Source organism: Suncus etruscus, chromosome 13, assembly GCF_024139225.1.
Source record: "Suncus etruscus isolate mSunEtr1 chromosome 13, mSunEtr1.pri.cur, whole genome shotgun sequence".
Taxonomy (NCBI): Eukaryota; Metazoa; Chordata; class Mammalia; order Eulipotyphla; family Soricidae; genus Suncus; species Suncus etruscus.
In genome coordinates, this window is record NC_064860.1 from 97,529,741 (window position 1) to 97,540,814 (window position 11,074).

The 11,074-nt window shown below is 55.4% G+C and overlaps 1 protein-coding gene across 1 annotated transcript in view; it reads right to left on the reverse strand.

The window, feature by feature from the left end:
- Positions 1-11,074, reverse strand: part of C2CD2 (C2 calcium dependent domain containing 2) — a 36,263-nt gene that overhangs the window by 11,536 nt on the left and 13,653 nt on the right. The window contains exons 3-8 of the mRNA XM_049785456.1: positions 7,400-7,516; positions 6,278-6,382; positions 4,758-4,880; positions 3,831-3,957; positions 2,689-2,797; positions 1,024-1,088 (exon numbers count right to left, since the gene is read on the reverse strand). Of these exons, the coding sequence (XP_049641413.1) occupies positions 1,024-1,088; positions 2,689-2,797; positions 3,831-3,957; positions 4,758-4,880; positions 6,278-6,382; positions 7,400-7,516 (646 nt within the window). The remainder of the gene's footprint in view (positions 1-1,023; positions 1,089-2,688; positions 2,798-3,830; positions 3,958-4,757; positions 4,881-6,277; positions 6,383-7,399; positions 7,517-11,074) is intronic.

Genomic DNA, 11,074 nt, shown 5'->3' on the forward strand with positions numbered 1-11,074 from the left:
TCCCCAGCAGCCCATATAGTCCCCCAGAAGGAACCCCTGAACTATGCAGAGTATGACTTAAAGAAAACCAAATTCAACCAACCAAACAGACTTCAAAACCAAACCAAACAATAAACACAAAACCCAAACAACTCTTATTGTGGAGTCACACATGCGGTCCCTTCCGTGATTCTGGGGAGCTGTGCTTCCTTGCACCAAAGCCTGTGTTAAGGACAGGGTACCGTGGCCAGGTGACAAGGAGAAGCCAGCTGGAAGCCAGGGACAGGGACAAATTCAACTGGAGGGACAGAAGGTCCTGGTGATGGGGCCGGGGGGAAAAGGAGGGCAGCAAACACAAAAATATGCCTCAGAGACAGCGATGGTGGTGAGTTTTGTCAGGTATATTCACATTAAAAATCGGCCAATTGTGGTGAGAGAGTTGAAAACAGCCAGAATTGTTAAATAAGAACTTAGGGGGCCGGGTGGTGGCGCTGGAGGTAAGGTTCCTGCCTTGCCTGCGCTAGCCTAGGACGGACCGCGGTTCGATCCCCCGGCGTCCCATATGGTCCCCCAAGAAGCCAGGAGCAACTTCTGAGCGCATAGCCAGGAGTAACCCCTGAGCGTCACAGGGTGTGGCCCAAAAACCAAAAAAAAAAAAAAAAAAAAAAAAAAAGAACTTAGGTTCTTTGGTTTTTTGTTTGTTTGTTTTGATTTGGGCCACACCCAACAGTGCTCAGGGATTTCTCCTGGCTCTGCACTCCTGGCAGAGTACACTCCTACGGGATGCCAGGGAGCGAACCCGAGTGGGCCACATGCAAGTAAAATGCCCTCCTCTCTGTTCTATCTTTGTTTTAAGAGCAAACTAACCTGAGAACTGGTTAAATAAATTCTTTTCCCAAAGGCTCAGCTTGGTAAATAAGGAAGAGGATTTTTACCACAACACTCAGGAGGGGAAAAATCCGGGAAGGACCAGGGTGAGGAGGGCACCTGCCCCACTTCCTAGGCTGGTCTTGGTGTCCAGGCCCTCCCTGTTAAGACACGCACCTTCTGAGGACCAGCCATCCTCTGAGATCTCCAGGCCCAGCTCCTTGGATTTGGCATTCAGCTCACTGCAGGAAGGTAAGAAGCAGACACGAGTCACTAGGGTGAAGACACGAAAGGTTTGACACCCGAATGCCCCCAAGGCTGCCCGCCCACACCTGCCCTGTGGGTGCCTGTCAGCCTGGGGTGCTGAGTCTCTCAGGACACCCTAGAGAACTTCCTGGAAGATGCTGGAAAGGATCTGCATCTGCCGCTAGCTACGGGAGGTTATGGGAATGAGAAGTGGGTTGCGGTAGGGCGTTTGCCTTGCATGCAGGCCACCCGGGGCGGACCCGGGTTCAATCCCCAGCATCCCATAGGATCCCCTGGGTCTTCCAGGAGCGAATTCTGAGCATAGAACCAGGAGGAATCACTGAGCACCACCTGGTGTGACCCAAACGAACAAACAAACAAGCAAAAAGAATTGGATCTGGGTTGGGACCGGAGTGATAGCACAGCGGTAGGGTGTTTGCCTTGCACGCAGATGACCCAGGACAGCCCCAGGTTTGATCCCCAGCATTCTATATGGTCCGCCAAGCCTGCCAGGAGCAATTTCTGAGTACAGAGCCAGAAGGAACCCCTGAATGCTGCTGGATGTGACCCCCAAACAAAACAACAACAACAAAAAGAATGGGAAATGGGGACTAGATATAAATCGTCAATTTTTCTGGTACATTATTGGATGCAACCTCACTGTGAGTAATCACTGAATTAGAAAACGCAGCTCTACAGAGGTCAGAGAAAAAAGGCAAAAATGAACCACTGCACAGAGTCCTGCAGGCCCCATTCTAGGCTTTGTTCCTACTCAGGATTCCTGCAGTGAAGATATCCAACGAAGAGATTGTCTTTGTGCCAATCCCAAGATCACCGTCTTTATTTTGTTTTTGATTTTGAATCACACCCGGCAGTGCTCAGGGCTTACTCCTGGTTCTGTGTTCAGAAATTGCTCTTGGCAGGCTTGGGGAACTGTATGGGATGCTGAGAATTGAACCCACATCCATCCTGGGTTGGCCTCATGCAAGGCAAATGCCCTACTGCTGTGCCATCACTCTGGCCCCTCAAAAATTACTACTGGCTCTGCACTTAGAAATTACTCCTGGAGGGGCCGGAGAGATAGCATGGAGGTAAGGCGTTTGCCTTGCATGCAGAAGATCGGTGGTTCAAATCCTGGCATCCTATATGGTCCCTTGAGCCTGCCAGGAGCAATTTCTGAGCATAGAGCCAGGAGTAACCCCTGAGCGCTGCTGGGTGTGACCCAAGAAAAACAAAACAAAACAAAAAAAAAAGAAAAGAAAAAGAAAAGAAACTCTGTGCGATGCCAGGGATTGAACCCGGGTCTGCTGTGTGCCAGGCAAATGCCCTTTCTGCTGTGCTATCACTCTGGGCCCTAATTTTTTTTGTTTAAGACCTGGTAATGCTCAGGATTACAGCAGGGTCTGCATTCAGGAACCACTCCTGGCAGTGTTCTGGGCACTGAATCCTAAGGATGCCAGGGATCGGACCCAGATGGGCATTGTGCCAGGCACATGCCCTTCCCACTGCACCCCCTCTCTGGCCCCCAATTTAGATGCTTCTAGTCAGCCCAGAGCAACCCTGCCCGGCAGGTCAGTGGAAACCCCCTGTACCCACAAGGTGAATTCTTCCTCCCACGCGAGGTTGCTGGTGTTGCGGGCGAGGGTGCTGGAGAATTTCTGGGAGGGGTCGTTGAGTCGAAGGACGCACCGTGGGCTGAGGCCACCTGGAGGCAGAGGGGCGTGGGTGGGCCTGGGTGTGGAAGGAGGGGCAGGCGAGTCCACGGTCACCCCCTCTCTCCTCGGGCCCTTCCTGGACTGCCGGCCTCCTCCGAGGCTAAAGATTTTCTCTCACTTCCACGCGTCCTCCACATCTGTCCCAGAACCCCCACCGCTGTCCCTGCACCCCTCTCCTCATCCTCTGCCAGCAGTGCCCAGGTTTCATCAGAGCCATGAGACCCTGCAAATCTGGGCCACTCCCTCCGACATGCCTGAGTGTCCCTGTCTCAGCTCCAAGGCCTTTGGGGGAGATCTGACCCCAAGGGAGGGATATTTCCAGGATGCCACCTTTGGGGCCATATGGCCAGCACCACTCAGGAAGACCTGTGCACCCTCCTGGTCAGGGGAGGCTGGACCCCCCCACTGTGGGCAGGTGACCCCCCCACGTGGGCCATGCATTGTCACTTCTGGGGAGACTCAGTCTGGGAAACCTGCTGGCAGCCGTGAGCATGGGTGAGTTTAAGCCGGTTCAATCTGGGGAGCGTGAGACTAGCACTCCGTCACTAAACTGGAGGGGTCCTTCTTTGCAACCCCAGAATTCAACAGCGCCCCTGGACGGAAGAGGTTGTGGCAGGGTGGCCTCGCCCACCTGTCCTGCATGGGGGTCTTGAGGTTGGAGCTGTGCCATCCATGCTGAGCACAGGGTCCCACAGAGACCCCTGCCACTGCCAAGGCCCCCTTCCAGGGCAGAGGGGTCTTCTTGGAATTAGGCAGATGCAGCAAGGTGAAGAGGAAGGCAGCTGGGCTCAGAGGTTCCGGCTCAGGCGCCTCGGGGCTCAGGTACCCTAAACTAAGGTGCCTCCGAGCTCAGGTGCCCTGTCAGGTGCCTTCCGGCTCAGGCTCTGGCCAGGCTCAGCCCCACATTTCAGCACAGCTTCAGGGGGCCCAGGCTCTCCCCAGAGCTGGGGGGCCCTGCACCCCCACCCATGGGAGTGGGACCCCCCTCCACTGCCCCACCCTGGGCGCTCAGGCCCCGCCCACCTTCCGGAGGAGCCGGGAGCAGCGTGGCACAGACTTTCTTCACCTGCAGTTTCAACTCGTGGGCCCTGGGGGGCTTCGGGGGGCAGGATTCAGGGGCCACAGAGGGCAGGGGCGTCTGCAGTCGGTTCTGCAAAAGGCAGAGAAGGGGTTGCAGGGACAGGGCACGGGACCCCTCTTCTAATGGAAAAGGGGCACCACTCCCACCCCTTCATAGTTTCGTTGTTGGGGCCATGCCAGGCGGCACTCGGGCTCTGTGCTCAGGGATGATTCCTGGTTCATGTTCAGGGCTCACTCTTGGCTCAGTGCTTGGGACTCACTCCTAGCTCAGTGCTCAGAGCTGACTCCTGGCTCTGTGCTCAGAGCTCACTTCTGGGAGAGGCTCAGGGGTCATGCATGGTGCCGAGAATCTGGCCTTCCAGAGGAGGGAGCTCTAGTCTCTGGGGAGAGAAGACCCCGCTCACTGCGGTGCCTTCACCTCTGGGCTCATCCTCCTTGCCAGCCTGGTTCCCCAGGTCTCTGCACCCCAAAAGGATGAGCCCAAGACAGCTGCCTTGGTGTGGGCGGGAGAAGGTCAGGTCTGGCTGTTGAGGCGTGGTGGTAGAATGCATCCATTGCTGCCTTCCCTCCCTTTCCAGACTGAAATTCCAGTGCTGAATGCAAAATTTCTTTCTTTTTTTCTTTTTGGGTCACACCTGACAGTGCTCAGGGGTTCCTCCTGGCTCTGCGCTCAGAAATCATTCCTGGCAGGCTTGAGTGACTATATGGGATGCCGGGATTCGAACCACTGTCCTTCTGCGCGTAAGGCAAACGCTCCACCTCCATGCTATCTCTCTGGCCCCTGAATGCAAACTTTCACCCATCCTCCTCTCTGTGGCTAAACCCCGGAGCCCAGGGACAGTGACGGTGTCAGGCAGTGGGCTGGCATACCTGGACTCTACGGGCATCCATGGGCGTAATGCTCAGCACCAGGGACGGGGAGACAGACCCCACCAGCTGCCTCAGTAGATTCCTCAGGTGCGTGCACACGACCTCAGTCTCCCCAGCACAGACCTGCGGGATCGGGAAGAACAGCCTGGGTTCTAGAATAATCAGATTATTGTGGATTATTCTAGAATCTGGACAGGTCCTGCGCCAGGCAGGGAGGGGAGAGGGGAAAGAACGTGAGACCCAAGTCGGAGACAGAGCAGCCCACGTCTCCTCCAGCACCTCCTCAAACAGACACGTAATCCTCTTTATTCTGTGACACTGAATTTTGGGGGGAGCATACGTGTCTAGAACCCCACGCTGTCTCCCAGTTTCAGCAGGAGGGAGGTCGAGTCTGGGCAGCTCAATGCCAGGAGGAGTTTCCTGTCACCGATGTCTGGGGCAGCTAGTGGTGGAAAGGGGGCTGTGTGACAAGGTGACAGGTTGACTCTGTGTGATCCCAGGGTCACGGATGCAGAAGGCTGGGACCCTGCGGACTAGTGGCTCCAACAGAAGTGCTTCTTAGGTAAATCGGGTAGCAGGACCGGGGCACTGGGGTCCTGATCACAGACAGCAGAGCAGGAAGACTGCGGGGATGGGGCCAGAGTGGTGGTGCAGCGGTAGGGCGTTTGCCTTGCATGCGGCTGACCTAGGATGGGCCACAGTTCTATCCCTGGCATCCCATATGGTTCCCCCAAGCCAGGAGCAATTTCTGAGCATATAGCCAGGAGTAACCCAAAAAACAATTAAAAAAAAAAGGGGGGGGAAGAACACAGGGAGAGCAGAGCCGGGTGGGAAGTGTGGGGGACAGATTTTAGGGAGCTGGAATGGCCTCCTGACATGAAAGCAGACATGAAGCAGGCGTGTCATTCAACAAGGACAGGACGGAACAGCTCCGACACTGCTGGTCAGCCACAGAAGCCCTGGCTGAGCAGAACCAGAGGATGGCGGATCCGGGTCTGGTCCAGAACTAGGTCCCGGGTACTCCTAAGTTGGGTCGGATCGAAGGAGTGTGGACTTTGCTTGGTCAGGGGCGGGGGCTGGGGGGCTGTTTACAGAGGCCCTGAGTGTGCCAGCCCAGATGAAAGCGGAAGGATTGTGTGTGTGTGTCCGTGTGTGTGTGTGTGTGTGTCCGTCCACCCTAGGGTGCAGCTCCTTGTTCAGCCATGATCACTGTGAAATAACTTGGAGAGTGAAATGACCTTTCCGTTTGTTCTTTTGTTCTGTTTTGTCTTGTTTTGGGCCACATTCAGGGACTACTCCTGGCTCTGCACTCAGAAATCGCTCCTGGCAGCCTGGGGAACCATATGGGATGGTGGAATCGAACTCGGGTTGGCTGTGTGCAAGGTAAGCGCCCTCCCCACTGTCCTGTGCTGTCACGTCTCTGTGGCCCTAAATGGCCTCACGACAAACAGCTGAAGGGGCCCTGCCCAGTGCACACAGCCTCGCACACGATGAGGGAGGGATTCGGAAACTCGACTGACCTCACCAGGGGCCGAGGGCTGCACGGTGACCGCCATCTCGGGGGTGCAGAGGAAGGTCCAGCTCACCGCGATGTCTTCCTGCTTTTCCGTCACCTGCAGCTCCAGCTGGGGATGGGGATGGGGGGTCACTCAGGGTGGTACTTCACCCAGCCATGGGGGCAAGTGTGTCTGCGTTTGTGTGTGTGTGTGTGTGTGTGTGTGTGTGTGTGTGTTTTGGTGGATGGGTGAATATATGTGGGTATGTGTCCATGAGCATACCATATGTGTGAATTTAACTGAGTACATATAAATGAGTATACACGCATATACATGCACATGGACACGTACATACACAAGTCACAAGTGTGTCTGGCCTCATTTTCCCAGACAGCTGCTCAGTGCTCCCCAGAATTGTGATTTTTGTGGGGGACCATACCCAACGGCAGTAGTGGTTTCTCCTGGCTCTGCACTCAGAAATCGCTCCTGGCAGGTTCGGGGGACCATATGGGATGCCAGGGATTGAACCCGGGTCCGTCCCGGGTTGGCAGCATGCAAAGCAAATGCCCTACCACTGTGCTATCCCTCTGGCTCCCCAGAATTGTGCTTTCTGAGTGAAAAGGGGAACCCCAAGTCCCACGACCCGCCCTCTCCCTTCTGGACTCTGCTGCTCTGTATAAAGTAGGGGCGGGAACACAGACCTCTGAGGTCTGTTCAGTGCATATGCCCTGGGGTGCTAGCCAGGCATGCAGGGGAGGGAAGGCATGCCCCCCAAATCTCCCCAGTTCCCCACCCTTGACACCTCCTTGGCTAATGGGGGTGGGAAGATGCTCCCAACCCCACTTCCACATCAGACTGAGGGTTCCACCTTTCCTCATCAATGGCACCTTCCTGTCTCCTGATGCAGTGCTCGGAAAGACCCCAGGGCTCCTCCCATGCTGAGTCTCCCCCTTTTGGACACCTCAAATTGTGTGTGTGTGTGCGTGTGCATGTGTGCACAGGTATGGGAATGTTCGTCATGTGTAGCTCACGCTTTCCACCCCTGAAATGCACCTGCATGACCAGAGAGCACCATGAGATGAGAAACTCCCTCATTTACTGCCTCAAACCCCCAACCCTCCTCCCCAGCATCTTGGGGCCCGTCACCTGCAGGCGGAGTGGTGACAGCCGCACGTCATACAGCTGGGGACCCGCGTCGGCTGGGGTGGGGGCCTTGCTGGCTGCGAACTGCAGGGTCTCTCCGACCACCAGGCAGGACAGCACCTGGAGGAGGCGAGATAGGGTGGCCGTGGGAGGTGGAATGGGCCCCGGGGTTCGTGACTGCACCTCACTGTGGATGGTTTCGGAGTCCCCACAACATGTGGGCCATGGCCGGAGCCACGTTGTCCTGTTGCATTTGCACAGGGCTCCCCATCTATCAATACTGCAGGACAGACAACCCCCAGCTCAAAAGTCATGAGCCTCCTATGGTCCTTAAAAATGGAGCCTTGGGCCCGAGTGATGGCGCAGAGGTAGGGCATTTGCCTTTCACATGCTTCACCCAGGACGGACCGCTGTTAGATCCTCTGGCATCCCATATGGTCCCCCACGCCAGGAGCGATTTTTGAGTGATAGCCAGGAGTAACCCCTGAGCATCACCAGGTGTGGCCCAAAAGCCAAAACCAAACAAACAAAAAATTGGAGTATATTTTTTGGGGGGGGTTGGGTGGGACACACCTGGTGGCACTCAGGAGTTACTCCTGGCTCTGTGCTCAGAAATCACTCCTGGCAGACTCGTGAGACTATATGGGATTCAGGGAATTGAACCGGGGTCTGTTTTCGGGGGGCTAGAGTGATAGCAGAGTGATGGGGCATTTTGCCTTGCATGCAGTCGACCCGGGTTCAATCCCCAGCATCCCATAGGGTCCCCCAAGCTTGCCAGGAGTGCAGCCTCTGGTCGGGGAGCAGCTGGCCCCAGTGCGTGAGGAGTTGGGTGTTTGGGCCCCTGGCAGAAGGATAAAGAGGGCCACGTGGGGCTCAGGAGCTGGCAGTGAGGCCAGAGGCACAGTGCCCAGGCAGGGTTCAGGGAAGGAAAAAGACATTCACTCCGCAGTGTGGCCTCTGGGAGGTGGAGTCCAGGCCTCACTCACCTCTGCCTCGCCTTCTGGGTTCATGAAAGGTTGAAAATTTAAAATGCTTGCCTGGGACATGCTGGGTGGCTTGTTATTCAAAATACATGCTCCTGGGGCCAGAGAGATAGCACAGCAGCAGGGCATTTGCCTTGCACACAGCCAATCCAGAAGAGATGGTGGTCCAAATCCCGGCATCCCAAAGGGTCTCCTGAGCCTGCCAGAAGTGATTTCTGAGCGCAGAGCCATGAGTTACCCCTGAGTGCCGCCAGGCGTGGCCCAAAAACCAATACATAAATAAACACTCCTTAAAAAATCCTTTCCAGGGCCCGGAGAGATAGCACAGCGGTGTTTGCCTTGCAAGCAGCCGATCCAGGACCAAAGGTGGTTGGTTCGAATCCCGGTGTCCCATATGGTCCCCCATACCTGCCAGGAGCTATTTCTGAGCAGACAGCCAGAAGTAACCCCTGAGCACCGCTGGGTGTGGCCCAAAAACAAAAACAAAACAAAACAAAACAAAACAAAATCCTTTCCAGAGGAGCATTTTTTTGGGGCTGTCCGAGCAGCTCCACTCAGATATAGCAGGGCTGGTGAGAAACCACCACAAGTGATTGCAATCCCCACTGCCTGGTTGGACAACAGGAATCCAAAGTGACGAGGGGGCCCAGAGAGACAGGACAGTGGGGAGGCACTTTCCTTGCACACCGGTGACCTGGGTTCAATCCCCCACCACTACCCCTGAGCCCCACCAGGAGTAATTTCCCTGAATACAAGGCAAGAAGTAAGCCCTGAGCACCACCACCAGAAGTGATGCAAAATCAAAACAAAAGGATAACAAGCCCTGACTCTGACCTCTGTTTCTCTTAGTTCTCTGGAACCTTGGACAGGAAGTGGCTTGGAAGTGCAGGACGAGACTAAGGCTGGGTTTCCTCAGAGCCTTTGCATCTGGCTCCCCAGGGTGCCTCCCTGACAGCAGGAGCCCAAAACTTCAAACTCGGGCCAATGAAAAAAGCAAGGAGGACACAAAGTTCATGCAGATCAGTCTGGAGCGATGATGGCATAGCGGAGAGGGCGCTTGCCTTGCTCATGGCCAGCCCGAGTTTGATCCCCAACATCCCAGACGGTCCCCTGAGCACTTCTGAGAGTGAGCCCTGAGCAGAGGCAGGAGTAACCCCTGAGGATCACCAGGTGTGGCTCCAAAATAATAATAGGGGCCAGAGAGATAGCACAGTGGTAGGGCGTTTGCCTTGCACATGGCCGTCCCATGACAGACCAGGGTTCGATTCCCAGCATTCTGAGCCTGCCAGGAGCAATTTCTTTTTTTGGGGAGGGGGTCACACCTGGCAGCACTTGGGGTTACTCCTGACTCCAGGCTCAGAAATAGCTCCTGACAGGCTCGGGGGACCTTATGGGATGCCGGGATTCGAACCAATGACCTTCTGCATGAAAGGCAAATGCCTTACCTCCATGCTATCTCTCCGGCCTCAACCAGGAGCAATTTCTGAGCACAGAGCCAGGAGGAATCCCTGAGTGCCACCGGGTGTGCCCCTTCAAAAAAAAAAAAAAAGCACTACCAACAAAATTACCTGGAATTGCAAAACCATGTGAGTGCTGGGCAAGCTGGGACTCATCAATAATTGAATCACCTTTGTCCCTCAAAGGCCCAGGGACTCAGCCAAGTCCCAGTGGAATGAGGTCGAGATGGACACACAAGCCCCCAGTTCCTGCCCCAACAACACCCCGGAAACTCACTCCAAGCTACTTTCAGGCTAGGGGGGTACAGTTTGAGAGAAACCTGGTAAAGCCAACTCCGCAAAGGCAAGCAGGTTGGCCCCCCACTCTGGAAATGGCCCCCATTTCTGCCTGAGCACTGGCCTCTGGGTTTCTCCTCAGGAGAAGCCCGTGTCCTCTCCACACGACCTCACACTCTTTTTCTCTCTGTGTCCTTCCTCATAACCTTGGGGGCTTCAGAAGTGGCAAATGAGCCCAGGATGGCGGCACCCACATTTCAGACCCTGCCTGCACCGAGGACAGCTCCCACTCCTAACCTGTGTCCAGACTGACAGGGATGACCGAGAGGCTCAGGGGTGGGCCAGAATATACCCCAGTGAAACTCCCTGAGGCCCATCTGCTGGGACCCCAGACCCTCTACTCGGCACACTTGTACCCAGCATACACTTATGAGCAGACCTCCCTGGGGCAGGGGAGGAGAGGTGGTGAGCACTGAGGGTGGGTACAGGTGGAAAGGACCAGAAGGCCGGGAAGACAAGGACTTGGGGACACGAGCCCTTCTGGAGAGGCCCTGCAGCCCTTCGGGGAGCCAGAAACAGATGTATACACAGGAATACACACACATATATGTTTATACGTGCACAGTTAGACATACAGTGTTACATGCATGTACGCATGCAGTGACATACTTATACAAACACACTCCACATATGTACATACAACTGCATGACACATACATGTGTGTGCGCAATGAATGTTTACACAGATACACCCATGCATGCTCCCCTGGCCCCAGCACATCTGAGCCCCAGCCTCCCTGATCCAGCTGTGAGTCCTCGTTTCCACAGCCTCCCCTTCCACCCTCAGGTCATCTGGTGGAGGCTTTTCTTTCCCTTGGGGAACCCCGAATCTGCAGCCCTCCTGGCCCAAGAACTTACACCCCAAAGCCAGGACCTTTTCCAGGCTACTCAGACACGTGTGG